This window comes from Peromyscus maniculatus, chromosome 4 (genome assembly GCF_049852395.1).
Source record: "Peromyscus maniculatus bairdii isolate BWxNUB_F1_BW_parent chromosome 4, HU_Pman_BW_mat_3.1, whole genome shotgun sequence".
Classification (NCBI taxonomy): Eukaryota; Metazoa; Chordata; class Mammalia; order Rodentia; family Cricetidae; genus Peromyscus; species Peromyscus maniculatus.
In genome coordinates, this window is record NC_134855.1 from 68102737 (window position 1) to 68120626 (window position 17890).

At 49.3% G+C, this 17890-nt stretch overlaps 1 protein-coding gene across 45 annotated transcripts in view; it reads right to left on the minus strand.

Moving 5' to 3' along the window:
- Positions 1-411: 411 nt before the first annotated feature.
- Positions 412-17890, minus strand: part of Madd (MAP kinase activating death domain) — a 43624-nt gene continuing 26145 nt past the window's right edge. For 16 of the 45 annotated variants that reach the window (XM_076569946.1, XM_076569942.1, XM_076569938.1 and 13 more), the window contains 12 exons: positions 17213-17315; positions 16682-16744; positions 16315-16435; positions 16105-16210; positions 14428-14538; positions 9715-9822; positions 6299-6463; positions 5976-6048; positions 5750-5856; positions 3605-3674; positions 1737-1783; positions 412-1409 (listed from right to left, as the gene is read on the minus strand). In XM_076569946.1, the coding sequence (XP_076426061.1) occupies positions 1305-1409; positions 1737-1783; positions 3605-3674; positions 5750-5856; positions 5976-6048; positions 6299-6463; positions 9715-9822; positions 14428-14538; positions 16105-16210; positions 16315-16435; positions 16682-16744; positions 17213-17315 (1179 nt within the window). In that variant the 3' untranslated portion in view covers positions 412-1304. The remainder of the gene's footprint in view (positions 1410-1736; positions 1784-3604; positions 3675-5749; positions 5857-5975; positions 6049-6298; positions 6464-9714; positions 9823-14427; positions 14539-16104; positions 16211-16314; positions 16436-16681; positions 16745-17212; positions 17316-17890) is intronic. The other 29 variants (XM_076569958.1, XM_042275688.2, XM_042275687.2 and 26 more) reach the window with 3 other exon arrangements.

Here is a 17890-nt window from a genome sequence, read left to right on the forward strand (position 1 = left end):
GTAGAGAAGCACCTGCAATTTTCTGTGGCTTCTTTTTTTTTTTTTTTTTTTTGGAGACAGGGTTTCTCTGTGTCGTTTTGGTGCCTGTCCTGGATCTCACTCTGTAGACCAGGCTGGCCTCGAACTCACAGAGATCCACCAGGCTCTGCCTACTGCCCGGCTCTATGGCTTCTTTATTCAGCTGTTCAGGTATGGATGCTCAACTCACATGCCCCTCTAGTGGCCAGGGCACTGCAGCCCTTTACAACCCTGGTGTGGTGGGTGTCCCTCTGGCATCCCAGGAAGCCCAGAAAGGAGGAGGCTGGAGCAGGGGCCTCAGGATGCCAGAGCCTGGACATGGATGAGCGAGGGCCGGCCTTCCTCAGGCCTGAGCTGAGAAGAGATATCATATACTGCAAGGCAACCAGGAAGTCTAGCACAGTTAAGGACATTTATTTCACATCACACAGCTGTACATTTCTATAAATAATGCAGAGCTGAAATATTTACATCATCTCCTGTTCAGTCCACATCTTCCTTCGGTCACTGAAGCCAGGAGACATTGCCTGCAGACAGGCATGCATGCTGGACCAGCGTGGCCCCGACTCACCCTTCCCTGGCAGAGTAGCTGGTGGTCTCTGGAAGACCACCATCCTCACCCCCCTGTCACCTCCTCTGTCACCTCATGCCAAAGGCCAGAAAGATCACTGCAAAAATCCCAACTCAGCACATGGCCGTCGCCCGGAGCTGGGGCAGGCAGCAGCAAGCCCGGCGGCCACAGTTTAGGAATTGTGTGAGGAAGCAGGAAGATGGCCATTTGCTCCAGCTTGCCTGGAATCCTCCTTCTCTCCTCCTGCCCAACCCTCAGCCAGGAAGGCTGGCCGCAAGTGTCTGTCTCTCACTTCCCAGAGGGGAACTGTCCCAAGTACCCTAGAGTGCCAGACCATGGAGGATGGAGAGAAGACCCCTAAACTGGAGGCTATAAGGACAAGGACGTGGAACCACAGGACAGACGTCTCAAGGACACTCACTGGTGGGCTCACCGTGGCCCCACAGACACACACACACATTCTCTGGAGCCCTGAGGGGATAGTAGGCTAGTCTGGTATCGGAGGAAGAGAAGGTAATGGGACTAGATTAGCCCTGTGACAGACGGACACAAAGACACATTCAGACATAAAACGCAACCAGCTAACCCATGGGAAGGAGCTTGCCGAGAACACACACACAGCATCCCCTTCTCTGTCACAGCAGCTTTGGTGCTGAAGAGCGGCAACAGGTGAGGGACGACCCCTGGGCTGGGCCGGCTGTGGGGCCCTCCTCTATCAGCTAGAGACGGGCCTCGGTGGGGTCCGGAGGTCCTCTTCACTGCTGCGGACTGCAGCCACGTACGAGAAGAGACACAACACGGAATAGCAGATCTCGTGGGCCTACAAGGAAGGGGACAGAAGACGGGGCGGATCGGCCACACTGAGACCCGACACCGTCACACGTGGAGGGCCAGCCCAGAGTGCAGGGCCTCCCCTAACCCCAGCACAGGGCCCTGGGCTGGGTGAGCCGCATCAAGCGAGTCTTTGGAAGCTTTCCTCCTGGGACAGGGGGTCAGCCTAAGTCCACCTCCCAGGATAAAAGATGTATTGTGACTTGAGTCGGACCACCGGCTCTAGACCGACCCCCCGTGAGGTCCGCCCCTCCTGTCCGAAGGTTCCCAGGGAGCCCTGTGCACTCTGGCCTCGGTGGCCGAGCAGCACACTCACCATCGGTGTCTTGTACTTGTGGCTCACCACTTCTTTAATTTCAGGAACTAAAACCGGACGGGCAAGAGACAAAACAGAAAGTTCAAAACTAAGAGCGACGGCGTCCTGCGCTCCCAGGCGGCAGCGCCCGGTACTGGGCCCCCTCTCCCTGTGTCCTCTCACAGTGGCTGTAGTGGCTTAGGCTATGACAGGGCCCAGGCCACCTGTCCAGCCACATTCCTTGGGCTGTCCAGGCAGACTCCTCAGACAGACACCTGAAGTCTGCCGTGGCTCTTTACTTGGCAGTTGGGATCGCTACACTTCTCTGGGTGCCCCGAGGTGGGAGGGCCAGCCATTCCCCGGCCCATCACAGCTGCTGTCCAGGGCTTTGGAGGAGTCGCAGCAGGGAAGGCAGTGATCTCGAGCCTGTGCCTCAGCTTGCTGAGATGCCATGAACCCATCCCTCCTTGTCACCAGGGCCCACAAATCTAGCCATGATAAATATCGTTCCCTCCCACAACCGCCACCCAGAGTCCTAAGGTTGTATGAGGTAAGAGAATGGTAAACCCATCATCAGACTTGGAAGTGTCCTTCCCTGTGAGCACAGCAGGAGGATCTCGGACCCGCCCGTGTGAGGGAGAGCGTCAGAGGGCTCTGGAGCAGACACACTGAACAGGAGAGACAGGCGAGTAGAGCACCCAGGCGGAGGTGATGGGGAGCGTCAGGCAAATACACACATGTCCACAGCCCGGGATGCGAGATTAGGAGTCACCCCATACCCCAGCCATGCAGGGGCTGTGCCCGGCCAGAGGGAGGAGGAGTGTCCCCCAGGTCCAGCCGTCAGTGTGGCCTTGGGAGACTGGGAGGAGGGCATGGCAGCCCCCTGGGGAGGGGGGCAGGAGACGCAGAATGAGAGTTGGCCACACCTTCTTCTGACCCTGGGAGGTAGAATCCCCGGACCCCAGTGTTAGCATGAAATACACTCATCAAAAGGCAGAGCAAGAAGCCCCAGATCATTCTCCCGAGCTGGAAGGGTCCCCCAAGTATCTCTCTGGCAAAAGAGAGAAGGGAGCACAGTGAAGAGAACTCAGAACGGTGAGCCAGCACAAGGGGGAGGGACGCTGGGGAGGAAGAGGGGGGGGAGAGACCACTGGCCATGAAAGCAGCTAGGCTGGTTGAGAGGAGCACCCCCCCCTGCAGGGCCCAAGGCTGGGGCCTGGGGAGAGGCAGCGCGGGCTGAGGTCACTTTACCTGCTGGAGAACGAAGGTTTTCATAGCAGCGATGAGGGCACAAAAGAATGAAGCAAAGACACAGCAGGAACTCAAAGCCCCGGGGCCAGGACCCACTACTCCGCTCCTTAGTGCCTGCCTGGGGACGCTGCTGCCAGCTTCCAGACACGCCTGCCCCTTCTGCCTCTGAGGCCCACTAGGCTTCGCTGGCCTCAGCTGAGTCTGCCTGGGATGCCTCATGCCCTCCTCTGAGGCCAGGTGGGACCAGAGTGGTGCCAGGGAGGCTGGGTGGAACACTGTGGGGCTTCTAGAGAGGTGGCAGCAGGCAACATGGACACGACAGAGCTCGAGGGTCACCAGTCTGCTCTGCCCCAGAACTTTCTGACCACTGGCTGGCTGAACCAGGAAGGAGGGCACTACATCACTAGCATCCCTAGACTCAAGCTGCCCAAGGCTCCCTGCTCTTCGGGGACCACTGGCTACCCTGTCTCCGTCCTTCCCTTCTGTCTTCTCAGGGCTCCTTTTCGTCCCTGGCCCTCCTGCTCCTCCTGACCTCTCTGCGGATCCTTTTGTCCCCGCCCCCAGTCCCTCCTCTGGAGCTCCAAGGTTTGAGTTACTGCCATGTGAGTCCAGACCTAAGAGCAAAATAGTGTAATTACCAAATTCTTCCAGGACAAAGACGCCTCGAACTGTATTGCACTTTTTAATGTGATTCAGCTCTATGAAAACCTGCAAGAGAGGGAGGGAGGGAGGGAGGGGGGCGTAAGGCCCAAAGGCTCCACCCCTGCCCCATAGAGCCCAGTCTCCCAGCTACAGCCCCACGCCCCCTGAGGAAACCTAGTGCCCCGAGGGAGGACATAAGAATCCACACACACACAGTCAAAAGCGCTAAGAAGCGAAGAAAGCAGAGAGGGCAAGTACCTTCCGCTCCTGGCCGGAGGAGAAAGCATGGGAGAGAAATGAAGGCATTAGTTTTACTGGTCAAACCCAACCAAAGGCCCCCTGCTGGCCTGGGCTCCCCGCCCATCCCCTCTGCCCAGGGCAGCACTCATAAGACACGGTGCCCCAGGGATCGCTGCCTCAGTCCATCAGGTCTCTACCCTTCCATACATCCTCCTCCGGCGCAGAGGGCTGGCACGGGTGCAAAGCTCCCCGCAGACTGTCCTTGGGGTGGGAGGTGATCTTATCTTCCTTGACACAGGATCCAGGACCTCCCAAGAAGTACGCAGTAACATTAAATAACGGCTACCACGTGCTGAGCGCTACTTGGCAGTTTACAAACGTTTATCTACCTCGCACAGTCTATGGTACTGTCTCCACCTTACAGACGGGAAAGGAATGGGATGGGAACATTTGTTTGCTTATGAATAAAGCAGGGCCTCAGATCCAGGACATTCTGACTCCAACTCTGTGCTTTTCCCATCTGTCATTCCAAGTTGCATAACCACACTGGGAGGGCCAAGGCTTTGTTCACCCCAGCTGCCTGCTGAACGGCAGAGAATGGGTCAGGCCACTGCTCCATCATCAATTCAGACCGTGGAGTCAGACCCAGAAGTCAGCCTTCACTATTACCCTCTGTAGGATGCTACTTCTAGGAGCCAAGACTTCCAGCACAGGGCGGTTTGGACACAGTGTGCGGCTGTTAATGTGGAAGGCCTGGGATGGGGAACACTGAGGGCTGGACAAGAAGGGGGCAGGATGTCCGGTTGTCTAAGAGTTCATCTTCGGGGGGAGGGGCACTGAAATGGGATCAGAAGCCGCCCCTCTAGCACCTTCATGGTCCACAAAGGACAAAGGCTCTCCCCGTGGATCTCTACGGGTCTGCTGCCACACTAGGCCCCAGGTTGGAAATACACTAACAGGACAGTCATTTAGGTACTTTGGGTTGCGTCTAAACTCCCTAGCTAGACAGACGTCTTCCCAGCTAAACCGGCAAGGAAGGACAAAGCCACTTCAAAGTCAGATCTCCACCTCCCCTGAGTTTCTGTTGCTTGGCCAGGGGCTTCAAGATATCATACTGAGACCTAGTTCGGAGCCTTGGGGACTTTAGGGGAGGGGAAGAAAGGCACTTGTGTGAGGAGTCAGAGCCGGGAACGGACCTGGGATGATGCGCTGGCCACAGAGGGAATTAGCTTAAGGACTGTCCACTGAGAGAAAAAGTAGCACTGTGTTAAAAGACCAAAAGGAGAAAGAAATGTCAGCTCCTGGGTGGAATCACAATAAGGAGAAAGGATCCTGAAGCACCCCCCATCAGAGAAGGGCAGGAGGCCTGTGGAGCAGGCAGAGGAGGGACACCAGAGGAAGAGAAAGGACAAGAATCAGCAGAAGGAAAGGCAAACACCCATACTTTGAGAGGACAGACAGACACACACACAGACACCCACGGTTCAGGCACACTAGAAGCACACAGGAGATCAGCCAGTCTAGACTCTCAAAGCAGAACCACCGAGCAAAGCACACCCTGGGAACACAGGAAGGCGGAGACACGCAAGAGGGGCCGAGTGAGACGCTCCCACTCACACTGTGTGAGCAGCGGATGGGCAGTACAGCCACCGAGCCTCACTCTCTTTCCCGGGCCCCACCACGGGCTCCCTGCTGCACCTGCTCAGAGCCTGGTGGTCTCACCAAGGTCACTGTGCCCTCCCCTTTGGTTTCGCTCTTGGTCCAGCCATTCACCTCTCTCTGGCCCACCTCTCTCTCCCTCTTGCTCCCTGGAGAGCACCGAGAGCCTGGAAACTGATCTTAGGACAGGTCGGCCCAGGACTAGGCCCAGGAGGCCTTGGGCTGCTGCTGCTTGTGCCTACCTGGTTGTGCATGAACTTGAGATTGATCCCTTCCAGGGTGACTTGGAGCAAGCCACCCTCTCCAGTCTTCATGTCCTGCACGGGGAACTCACCACCTAGTTCAGGCCCTGTGGGAAGGAGGAAGGTGTCAGCTAAGGGCAAAGCGAAGAGTCCCACGGCCCGCCTTCCTAAGCAGGTCTGTGTGGTCAGGAGGAGGAGAGTGCTGTGGGGGCCGAGCGCTCCTCACCGGGTTTGATGCTTTGCTGCCGGGCAGCGGCGCGCTCCATGCTGTCCTTCACACAGTAGTACAGCTCCCGACACTGCGGCACAAGGAGGGGAGTCCTGTAATGGGAGCCCTGCCAGGGCTCCGTGTTCCCCACTCCAGGCTGTCACTACCAAAGGCTAAGGCCAATGCCAGGACTCGGGGCAGCGTAAGTTACTCCACAGGACAGCTGGAGGCCAAAGTATGGCTCCAGGTGTGGATTTTGGAATTTTAACTTTCCAGTGAGCATCTCAGCACTTAGTCCTAAATGCCTACCTAACCCCCAGCTCAACCAGAGACCCGAGTACCTTCTTAGTATAGAACTTGTTGAGCTGGGTCTCAGAGCCATTTCTACGCCACAAACACAGGACCTTGGTCTTGGGACAGTAGGTCATGTTGATGAGTTTCTCATACCACCAGCGCTCATACACTGTCCCGATGTTACTACGTAACACCACACAGTCATCACACACCTGGAAAAACGGACAGCACAGATCAGTGGTTCTGCTCTCTGACAGTTTTCCCGTCCCAGTTCCTGTTCCTGTGTCTTACAGGGAAAGGACGACATGATTGACCCTAGGAACAGCCCCATGATTGTTTTCGGCCCAGGACTCGGGGTCCCCCTAGGGGAGGTCGTAAGCACTGAACGGCTGGACACACTGTGTTAGAAGTATTACTGACAGATATGGAATCTTTGAAAGAGGCCTGTGTACAAAGAGGCACATTGTCCAAATCAATGAGTGTGTACCACCTCATGTCTACTTTCTAGAGCAAGGATTTGAAGTGTATCTCCTGCCTCCGTCTTACAATCACGTGGAGAAATCAGCTCTATTCTCAAACACAGGGCAGGCTTAACCAAAGAGAAGAAGTTGGAGCCAATCAGTTTTCTACTTTTAGCTCTTCTCTTCTCCTATAGAATACTTCTGTGATTACATAAGTGAAACATGAACAGTGGTTATTGCATAAAAATACTCAATATGGCCGGGTGGTGATGGTGCACGCCTTTAAACCCAGCACTCGGGAGGCAGAGGCAGGAGGATCTCTGTGAGTTCAAGGCCAGCCTGGGCTACAGAGTGAGATCCAGGAAAGGCGCAAAGCTACACAGAGAAACCCTATCTCAAAAAAAGGAAAAAACCAAAAACAAACTCAATATGGGATGATAAATGTTAAGAAGCAGGGTCCCCTGCATATGCTTTTCTTGTTCAACAGTCCCCTCCAGGTGAACTCAGCCATCCTCACGACTTCAGTTATTGTAGTGACACTGTGGCATGCTGGGTAAGAGCAGGTCTGAGGTCAGAGTGCTTGGGTTGAGACCCTAGCTCTACCATACCTAGTTATGTCATGCCAAGCCAGCTCTTCTGTTGCTATTCCTCATGGCTAAGGAGGGGTTGTTGACAGCAATAACTACACTATGAAATGTAGTAATGTCCATACATTTTTTTTTTGTTTTATTTTTTGAGATAGCATCTCACTCTATGTACTCCTGGCTGTCCTGGAACTCGCTCTGTAAACCAAGCTGGCCGCAAACTCACAGAGCTCGTCCTGCTTCTGCCTTCCAAGTGCCAGGATTAAAGGAGTGCTCCACTATGCCTGCTACAATATGCATAAAATTCTTAATGTGCATCAAAAGCCAGGCCCGGGTCTGGGAATGTAGCTCAACCATGGAGCACTGGCACATGGAAAGTACCCAGCTATCTGCTTTGACAATCCAGATGTGATATAAAATATTATAACAGGAGCAGTGAGAAGGCTCAGCAGTGAGAGTGCTCACTAAGCAAGCATGGGACTGAGTGTGACCCCCAAACCCCCACAAATACGGAACAAGAGAGACCCAACCCTGCAAAGCTGTCTTCTGATCTCCAGACACATTCACACCCAGATACTAAATAAATTACTACCTATAATTATTACTAAGGTATCACGCTCTTAGATCTTTCTCTATCCAAGCCCTCTCTCCTCTGCTCCTGACCACTCTTTTGCTGGTTATCTCATATACGGGACCTGAGACACCACTCATCCAGACCCGGACTCAGCACCTGCGGGCCAGGCACTCCTAAGTCTTATCGCAGTAAATGGCGGCACCACCACCTATGCAGGTGCCCGAGTCAGAAGTGAAGGAGGAGCACACAGCTCCTTGTTCTGAAGCAGCAGTGCATACGGCCGCGTGGCTGAGAAGGAAGTACTACGTCCCTTTGGCCAGGTGTTTCTCAGAGCTGAGGGCTAACACAGCAGCGTCACGTACACACACACAGCCCAGCTATGCTGAGACCTGTGTCATAAACACCCCCGTGCACACACTTAAAAGGAGACACAAAGGAACCCTATAAACACAGAGAGATGAATCTATGAAGCCACAGTAAGAAAATATATACTTAGAAGATATTCTTGCCAAAATATTGAATCTGAAATTAAGCACTTCTACTGGACTAATAGTTTATAAGACAAAAAATGTGTCAATGTTCAAGGAGGTGTGGCCACCAAAAAGTCTAGACACCCTAAAGGCAGAAATTGAATTTCTTCATTAAAATAACTGGAAATGGGTGGAACCTATGTTAGAACATGCTTAAGAATAATAACTATCAAAAAAAAAAAGAATAATAACTATCAAAGCTGGGCATGGTGCACGCCTTTAATCCCAGCACTTGAAGGGAGACAGAGGCAGGCAGACCTATGTGAGTTTGAGGCTAGCCTGGTCTACACAGTCAATTCTAGGCCAGCTATGGCTATACTGTAAAATACTGTCTCAGAAAAAAAAAAAAAAAAAGGAAGGAAGGAAGGAAGGGAGAGAGAGAGAGAGAGAGAAGACATTTGCCATCAAGGCTGAAGACTGAGTCTGAGATCCAGAGTCCATATGGTGGAAGGAGAAAATCAACTCCTGTAAGTTGTCCTCTGACCTCCACACACTTGCTGTGACACACACACACACACACACACACACACACACACACACACACACACACACACACACACAAATTTTTTAAAAAAGGAAAGAAAGAAAAAACAAAAAAGTTCTTTTTATCCTATTATAGAGAAGTATCTGGAAAATCGTGAATGGAAAAACAAGGTATCGTCAGTGAATAGGTAACAGAGTCACACTACTATAGCCCAGAGCAGCAGCACGTTCCAGTGCACGCTGGAGGTCTGCTGCCCTCTTCCCACGAGGATGGGAATGATAACCTATGTCCATAGCTTTTGTTTTGTTTGGAGACGGAGTTTCTCTGTGTAACAGCCCTGGCTGTCCTAGAACTCACTCTGTAGACCAGGCTTGCCTCAAACTCAGAGATTCGCCAGCCTCTGCCTCCAGAGTGCTGGGATTAAAGGTGGCCACCACCACCGCCCGGCTACGTTCACATCTTATTGCTTGCCTGCCTACAATCTCCTGGAGGATACAAAGGAGACAATTACTTGTATGATGAAAAGACAAGGACAGTAGAAAATGATGGAAGTGGGGATTAGAATATGCACCAGACACCACCCCAGCATATCATTTTCTAGTGTTCTGATTCACGAACAATGCAATTATGTCACACATCCAATACTGATAAAAGAAATGGTGAGGAATCATCTAGTTACTTAATTATTTGCATAATAACTTGATAAATTAATGATGAATGGATTGTGAGGATAAATAAGGTAAGTAGGAAACAAAGCCTAGCATTGGTCTAGGAGCTTCTTGTGTCTCTGAAATATTCTTCTGGCTTTCCAATGGGGAACTAGAACTCACTTCCATGAAAAAGATATCTCCATTTGTGTCTGTCCCCGCGTGTACAACAAACGTCTGCTTCTTCATGTGCCGGCTGCCACTGGATCGGATGGAGAGATCACGTCCACTCTGAGGGGAAAAAAGGTGCTTAGAGACATTCAGATGTTGCTCTTACACACAAATCTGAATAAAAATGCCTCACTTGGCAATTCAATTCCTAACAGCTTCCTTAGAACAACTCCTACCCCTCGGCCACCCCTGAGAGAGGGTTTCTCCGTGTAGCCCTGGTTGTACTGGAACTCTGTAGACCAGGCTGGCTCTGCCTCTGTGATGGGATTACAGGCGTGCGCCACCATGCCCGGCACTTAGCACAATCTATCTGCTAGCCACTGGCCACAAGAGAGGACCGAGGACTTTTTTGAGTCAGGGGCCCTATGTTTTGAGTCAGGGACCCTAAGTTTTGAGTCAGGGGCCCTATGTTTTGAGTCAGGGACCCTATGTTTTGAGTCAGGGGCCCTATGTTTTGAGTCAGGGGCCCTATGTTTTGAGTCAGGGGCCCTATGTTTTGAGTCAGGGGCCCTATGTTTTGAGTCAGGGGCCCTATGTTTTGAGTCAGGGACCCTATGTTTTGAGTCAGGGGCCCTATGTTTTGAGTCAGGGGCCCTATGCCTCTTAAAAACATGAGCTCTCAGTGCTCACTTGAGCAGCACATAGACTGCAATTACACAGAAGATCAGCACAGCAAAGATAACGCGCAAATTTGTGAAGCGTTCCATATTTTAAAAAAATAAATAAAATGAAGCTCTCAAAGGGTTTCTGTTTATGTGAGTTATAGCTATACTCACTATCTAGAAATATTAATAACATTTTAGTGTTTATTAATTCATTTAAAAGTAATTTACTGATAGCCAAATGTATGAAAAAGCACATACCTTTTATAAAATATATTTCTCCTAATAACAGCAATAATAATAAAGAGTAGCAATGCTTTTACCTATTTGCAAATCTGTTTAATATTTGGTTTAGGATTAAGTAGTTGCATTCCTGGGCTGGGCATGGTGTCACACATTCAAGAGGCTAAGCCAGGAGGATCACAAGTTTGAGGCTAGCCTGGGCTACATTAAAAACACCAGGAAGGAAGGAATGAAGGGAGGGAGGGAGGGAGGGAGGGAGGGAGGAGCCGACCCTGACGCATGCCTGTCATCTCCGAATTGGGAGGTAGATGCCAGAAGATCAGAAGTTTAAGATCATTTTCAGTTGCATAGCAAATTTGAACCATGAAATCCCCTTCTCATTAAAAAAATAAAAGCCGGGTGGTGGAGGCGGCGGCGGCGGCGGCGGCGGCGGCGGCGGCGGCGGCGGCGGCGGCGGCGCACGCCTTTAATCCCAGAACTTGGGAGGCAGAGCCAGGCGGATCTTTGTGAGTTCGAGGCCAGTCTGGTCTACAGAGCGAGATCCAGGAAAGGCGCAAAGCTACACAGAGAAACCCTGTCTTGAAAAACCAAATAAATAAAATAAATAAAAATAAAATAAGGTGCACACCTTTAATACCAGTACTTGAGAGAGGCAGAGGCAGGCCTGGTCTACACACTGAGTTCCAGGCCAACCAGTGCTACATAGTGAGACCTGTCTCAAAAATAAAATAGAGGGCTGGAGAGGTGGCTCAGAGGTTAAGAGCACTCACTGGCTGCTCTTCCAGAGGTCCTGGGTTCAATTCCCAGCAACCACATGGTGACTCACAACCATCTGTAATGAGATCTGGTGCCCTTGACATACATAATAAATAAACCTTTTAAAAAATAATAAAAAATAAAATAAAATAGAACAAAACAAAATAAAAAAGAGTTGGCAAGACAGTTCAGCAGGTAAAGGAGTGTGAGAACCTGGGTTTGACCTTTGGCACCCACACAGTAGAAGAGAACTCCAGCAGCTTGTCCTCTAATGCACATGCACACAGATAAAAATCCGGTTTAAAAAATAAGAGTCATCTTTGTTTAAAAAAATAAATGTAGCTGAATGTGGTGGCGCACACCTTTAATCCCAGCACTCGGGAGGCAGAGCCAGGTGGATCTCTGTGAGTTCAAGGCCAGCCTGGTTCTAGGATAGCCAGGACTACACAGAGAAACCCTGTCTCGAAAAACCAAAAAGAAAAAAAAAAAGAAAGAAAAGCTTCATATAAAAAAATTTCTCCAAAATTCTCATTTTCACTTAAAAATTTGACCCTTATCATTGGCAAAAAATATTGTCAATTGTCCACCTTAAAAGAACTGGTTCACCATATTGCTTTTAGAAAAAAAGTCTGCCAACTCAACCTAACAGTCATAGAGAAAATGGTGTTTCATGGACAAAGCTAATATTTCATCTGACACAGATTGCTTTTCCTCACAATAACCAACACCCTGGGTTTGCAGCAGAAATGCTTTATGTGTACTTCCCATTTTACTACAGAGAATATTAAAAAGACATATAAGTGATTATTAAAATTTAATACATGTAATTTTTTTTTACTGATTTATCAAGGGCATTCATAAGTGAAACTAGCTTTTTGATTTTTATTTTATTTTTAATTTATTTTTATTTTATGTGTATGAGTGTTTTGCCTGCGTGTACACATGTGCACACATATGTGCCTGGCGCACACACAGGCCAAAAGTCAGCATCGGATCCCTTGGAACTGGAATTACAGGTGGTTGTGAACCACCATGAGGGTGCTGGGAATCAAGCCAGGCCCTCTGCAAGAGCGGTGTGCACTCTCTCCAGTCCCAAAACCAGTAGGGGTTTTTGTTGTTTTTGCTTTTGTTTGTTTTTGAGACAGGGTTTCTCTGTATAACAGCCCCGACTGTCTGGGAACTCACTCTGTAGCCCAGGCTGGCCTCGAACTCACAGAGATCCATCTGCCTCTGCCTCCCAAGCCCTAAGATTAAAAGCATGTGCCACCACCACCCAACTAAACTGTAATTTTTAAAAAGTCAGTTTCAGGGCCCAGAGAGATAGCTCAGCAGTTAAGAGCACTTGCTATTCCTCCAGAGGACTGGGGTTTGAATCCCAGCACCCACATTATGGTTAACAATTGGATGTAACTCCAATCCCAGGGGATCCGACACGCTCTTTTGTACTCCTTGGGCACCAGAAACACACATGTTGCACAGACATACATAGACAAATTAGATACATATAAAATAATAAAATTTTTAAAAATTGTAAAACACAGTTTCAGGCTAAAAATAAATCAATCGGAGTAATAGGATCACTGGTGTTCAGCATGAAAGACATTGTGGTGTTTTTTTTTTAATTTAATTAATTTATTTTTTGGTTTTTCGAGACGGTTTCTCTGTGTAGCTTTGCGCCTTTTCCTGGAACTCACTTGGTAGCCCAGGCTGGCCTCGAACTCACAGAGATCCGCCTGGCTCTGCCTCCCGAGTGCTGGGATTAAAGGTGTGCGCCACCACCGGCCGGCTCGTTTGTTTGGTTTTTGAGACAAGGTTTCTCTGTGTATCTTTGGAGTCTCTCCTGGAACTCGCTTTGTAGACCAGGAACTCAGAGACCTGCCTGCCTCTGCCTCCCGAGTGCTGGATTTTATGATTTTAATGTGTATTAGTATTTATGTGCAGTATGTGCAAGGCTGGTGCTCTCAGAGGTCAGACGAGCGTGTTAAGTCCTCTAGAACCGGAGTCATAGTTGTGAGCGGCCATGTGGGTGCTGGGAATTGGACCCAGGTTCTCTGGAAGGGGCAGCCAGTGCTCTTCAGCACTGACCCAACCCTTTAGCCCTTGAACTCATTTTATTTACTTATTAATTCACTCCCTCATTTTGTGTGGGCGTGGGTGGGTGAGGAGGTCTGTCTGTGTGGGGACGTGCATGTGCCATGAGGCTCATGGCAGGCCAGAGAACAGCTGGCAATAGTTGTTCTTCTCCTCCTACTGTGTGGGTCCCGGGGATCAAACTCAGGTTGTCAGGGTTAGCAGCAAGTGCCTTTACCTACTGAGCCATAGCACCAACCCAAAACTGTCCCCCTCCGCCTCAGAGACAGGGTTTTGCTGTGTAGCCTGGCTATCCTAGAACTTGCTCTGTAGACCAGGCTGGCCTCGGACTCAGCGAGCCATCTGCCTCCTGAGTGCTGGGATTAAGAGCGTGCACCACCATGCCAAGTTTATAAAATGGTCTTTTTTAAAAACAGAATGTATGGAAGTGAGGTTGGGACTCACATAGTTAAGTCATGACAATAATATGCCAGCAGTCTATACAAGACTGATTTTGCAGTTCTGGTGCAAATATTAACCAGTTAAAAGAGGCATTTTAGCTGGGTATTGGTGGCACATGTCTTTAATCCCAGCACTCAGGAGGCAGAGGCAGGCAGATCTCTGTGAGTTCAAGTTCAAGGCCAGCTTCATCTACAAAGTGAGTTCCAGGACAGCCGGACAGTTGCACAGAGCAACCCTGTCTTGTTTTTTAAAGAGGCATTTTAGTGTTGTGGTGAGAACAAATTTCATCTCGTAGGTCCCCAGACATCCACAGACCTGCCATGGAAAATGCTATACTATGATAGTTGGAGTACTCAGAGTCCCGACACTGAACAGAAGGGCTAAAACCTCCCCTGGACTACTGCCCCATTCTTGAAACTGGTGATTAACTGGACTGCATGACAAGACCAGCAGTGTTCCATGTGGGAGCTCTGCAGCAGGGAAGGATGACAAGCAGAGCGGAAGGAGCCCGAGGGATGGTGGGTATGCTCACCAGATTGGTCAGCTGGTCGAGCACCTCATTGATTTGCTGGCTGTATACAAGGCCAATGTGGGACTTTCCCATCAGACGCCGCACTTTCTTCCTGATGTCATTCTTGTTCACCTGGAAAGCCAAGACACGAGTCTTAGCAACGGATCTGCTCTCTTCCCAACTGAGGCTGAGACAAGACAACGTCTAAGTTTCCACGGATCTATCTGAGAGAAATGGAATCCTGAAAACTGAATCACTGACTATGGCAGGACATTTGCAGCTGTGTATTCTGTTCAATGGAATTCAAGCACAGAGGAAACTTGCAATACAGGAAATGCTGATTAGTTGGTTGTCCATTTGACACAAGCTAGAGTCATCTGAGAAGAGGGACTCTCAGTGGAGAAAAGGCCTCCCTAAGACTGGCCTGCAGGTAAGCCTGTGGGCATTTCTTGATTAATGATTGATGTGAGGGAGGCCAGCACACCGTTGGCAGTGCCCTCCCTGGGCACGTGGTTCTAGGGTATATAAGAAAGCAGGTTGAGCCAGGCGGTAGTAGTGCTTGCCTTTAATCCCAGCACTTGGAAGGCAGAGGCAGTGGATCTCTGTGAGTTCCAGGCCAGCCTGGGCTACAGAGTGAGTAGGACAGCCAGAGCTACACAGAGAAACCCTGTCTCAAAAAACCAAACCAACCTAACAACCAAACAAACAAAAGGCCGCAGGCTGAGCTAGCCAGTAAGCAGCCCTCCCCCAGAGTGTTTGCGTTGGCCCCCGCCTCCAGGTTCCCATCACAGCGTCCACTGATGAGGAACTGTGACCAGTTAGACAACGGGCCCTCTCGTTCCCATGCTGCTTTTGGCCATAGTGTTTACAACAGTAACAGGAACCTAACTAAGACACAAGATCGATCAAGTCAACGAGCTTACAGAACCATCTCCGTATTTGGCAACTGATCCCTTCACTGTTAGAACCTAGGGAGAACAGGAGAAACTCGGGGTGGGGGTGGGGCGCTCGTTCTCACAACTTCTCTTTGCCACCACCCATCCGAACCCATTCTCTTTCAGAGAAGAACTCTTCTGCTTGGTAACATACTTTCCCACAGCTAAGACAAAAAGCACAAACAACTCAACTAGGACTTATCATCTCTTTGTTAATAGTGGGCATTTTTTTTTTGACAAGGTTTTATCTAGTTTTATTTGGTCTTGAACTTATAGCCAAGGCTGGCCTTGAATTCCTGATCCTCCTGCCTCTACCTTCCAAGTGCCTTGTTTACTGGCATGACTACCATGCCTAGTTAGGCAGCTTTTTCCAGCCATAAAAAAGTATGCATGACAAAGGGCTGGCGCTGGAAATAAATTCTGAGCCCCTGAAGGGTTTAGAATATACTACTGGAAAAAATGAATTAAATCAGTTGTACTCTGTGGGGAGCTCTATTGCATTCTAAAATAACTTAACAAAGGGAACACATATAAAATTAAAAGTAGACAAGTAACAAGTGATAATCAATTAGCTTTAACATTCATTAACAAAAGCCTGGTAGCTCCAGTTGAATGGACAGTGTGTAAGCTGGACAGAGGCCTTGGACTTTCAGTTAGGAAGAGAGTCACAGTCAGATGCTTTGACAGCTTCTCAACTGTCCCAGAATTTAGGCAGCAGAGCTTATGTCCAGGGAGAGCTGGACATAAGCAAATTCAACATTACCTTCATCAGCAGCATATAGGATATGAGGTTGTGCAAAAGTGTGGCCAGTAAACGATCTTCATCATCCTCCAGGCGCTTCCGGTCATGTTCTCCTAGGGACAGGTACCTAGACAGAAGACCAGGCACAGGCTAGTGCTCAGGTGGAAGACCACAAAAGACACTGGGAAGAACTGAACAGGGATATTCTCGTGTCTTTCCTAAGTCCCATACCTGTCGATCATTTCCTGAGGACCCTGGTCCATACCCATCCCTTCTCTTTCCAACATCACAGCATCTAAGAATGCATCTTCCCAGAACTGCATTTGGTCCCATAAAGTAGAACGCTCTTTGCCTGTGTAGAATAATGGTATTTCTTGGGTGGGGGCATGGCCTATTTAACATTTTAAGAATATAGCTGACAAATGAAAAGGCAGTAAGCCCCAGATAAAACAAGGTCATTCCAAATTCTAGGGCAACGGAAACCAAACCTTTCTCCCAGATCTAATACATTTTGCCACCAACCCCAGAGGCCTCCAAGTGAAGTCCAGCCCTTCCCAGGCAGGAAGAAAGAACACATCACACAAAGAAAAGCAGTTACTTATAGAAAAAGTCTCCATAGCAGCATCCTCTAACTGGTCCCACATCGATCCTTTGTCCCTTCCTGCCAACGTGTGAGCAGGAAGGGACACGGTAGCAAGAGGAAAGAAAGGAGACAGAGAGACACAGCCTGTTGATTAACACCAAAACCCAATGTCATCTAGTTTTCGGCCCCTGCTTATCATAACCACAGATTCCTTGGTTTAGATTTTAAAATGCTCTCTGGACTAGTGAGATAGCTCAGTCAGTAAGGTGCTCGCTGTCAAGCCTGATGACCTGGGTTCAATTCCTGGAGCCCACATGGGAGGAAGAAATAAAGAACCACTTCCACAAGTCCTCTGACCTCCACATGTGTGCACAGCACATGCCACCCCCATTAAATAAATAACTATTAAAAAGGAGTTTAAAATGCTATCTGATGTCAGAATTGACATTAGCAGAAAGCCAAGCAGCAGCTGTTCGGCGCTACCTTCTCCCATGGCTGAGCCCAGCTTTCTTCTAATGCAAGGGGCCTTGCCAGTCTATTTCTTACCTAGTAGTCCCTCATAGAGATAGACGCGCTGGCTTACGTCTTCGGAAGAACGAATTGGACTGCTAGCCAGCTTCTCCTTTGGCTTCAAGCTATGGGCTTTACCCTAGAAAGACAAGGCAGGTCAGATGCCAGACAGACAGAGACAAAGTAAACCAGGCACTTTACTGAAAGGCTCATGCACTAAGTAAACATCCATTAACAACACAATTATCCCTGCCTCTGCTACTATGTTTGGCTAAAAGTCATTCTGATAATCCTGTTTTCTGTTACTTTTTCCTAAAGCAAGAAATGAAGGGCTCATCCTGACTCCCCTTTATTCTTTAGTCTCTGTGATGCTTTCCCTTAGAGCTGGGCATGCCTCTAATCCAGCTTGTGGGAGGGTTGGGAAAGGAGGATCAGTAGTTCAAGGACAACCTTAGCTTTATAGCAAGTTTGAGGCCAGTGTGGGCCACATGAGATACTGTCTCACACCCTCCCCCCACAAAACAAGGTAAAGCCTTTGTAGTAGCATAACACAGTAGAAAGAACCAGAGTTTGAAGTCAGACTGGCCAACGTTCAGGTCCCTACTTTTTATTAATTTTTTTAATTTCTGAGAATCATTTTCCTTGTCTATAATAGGAACATTATAATACCTACCTCACAGGACTGGAGAAATGGTTAAATTAATTAGTTTGTTT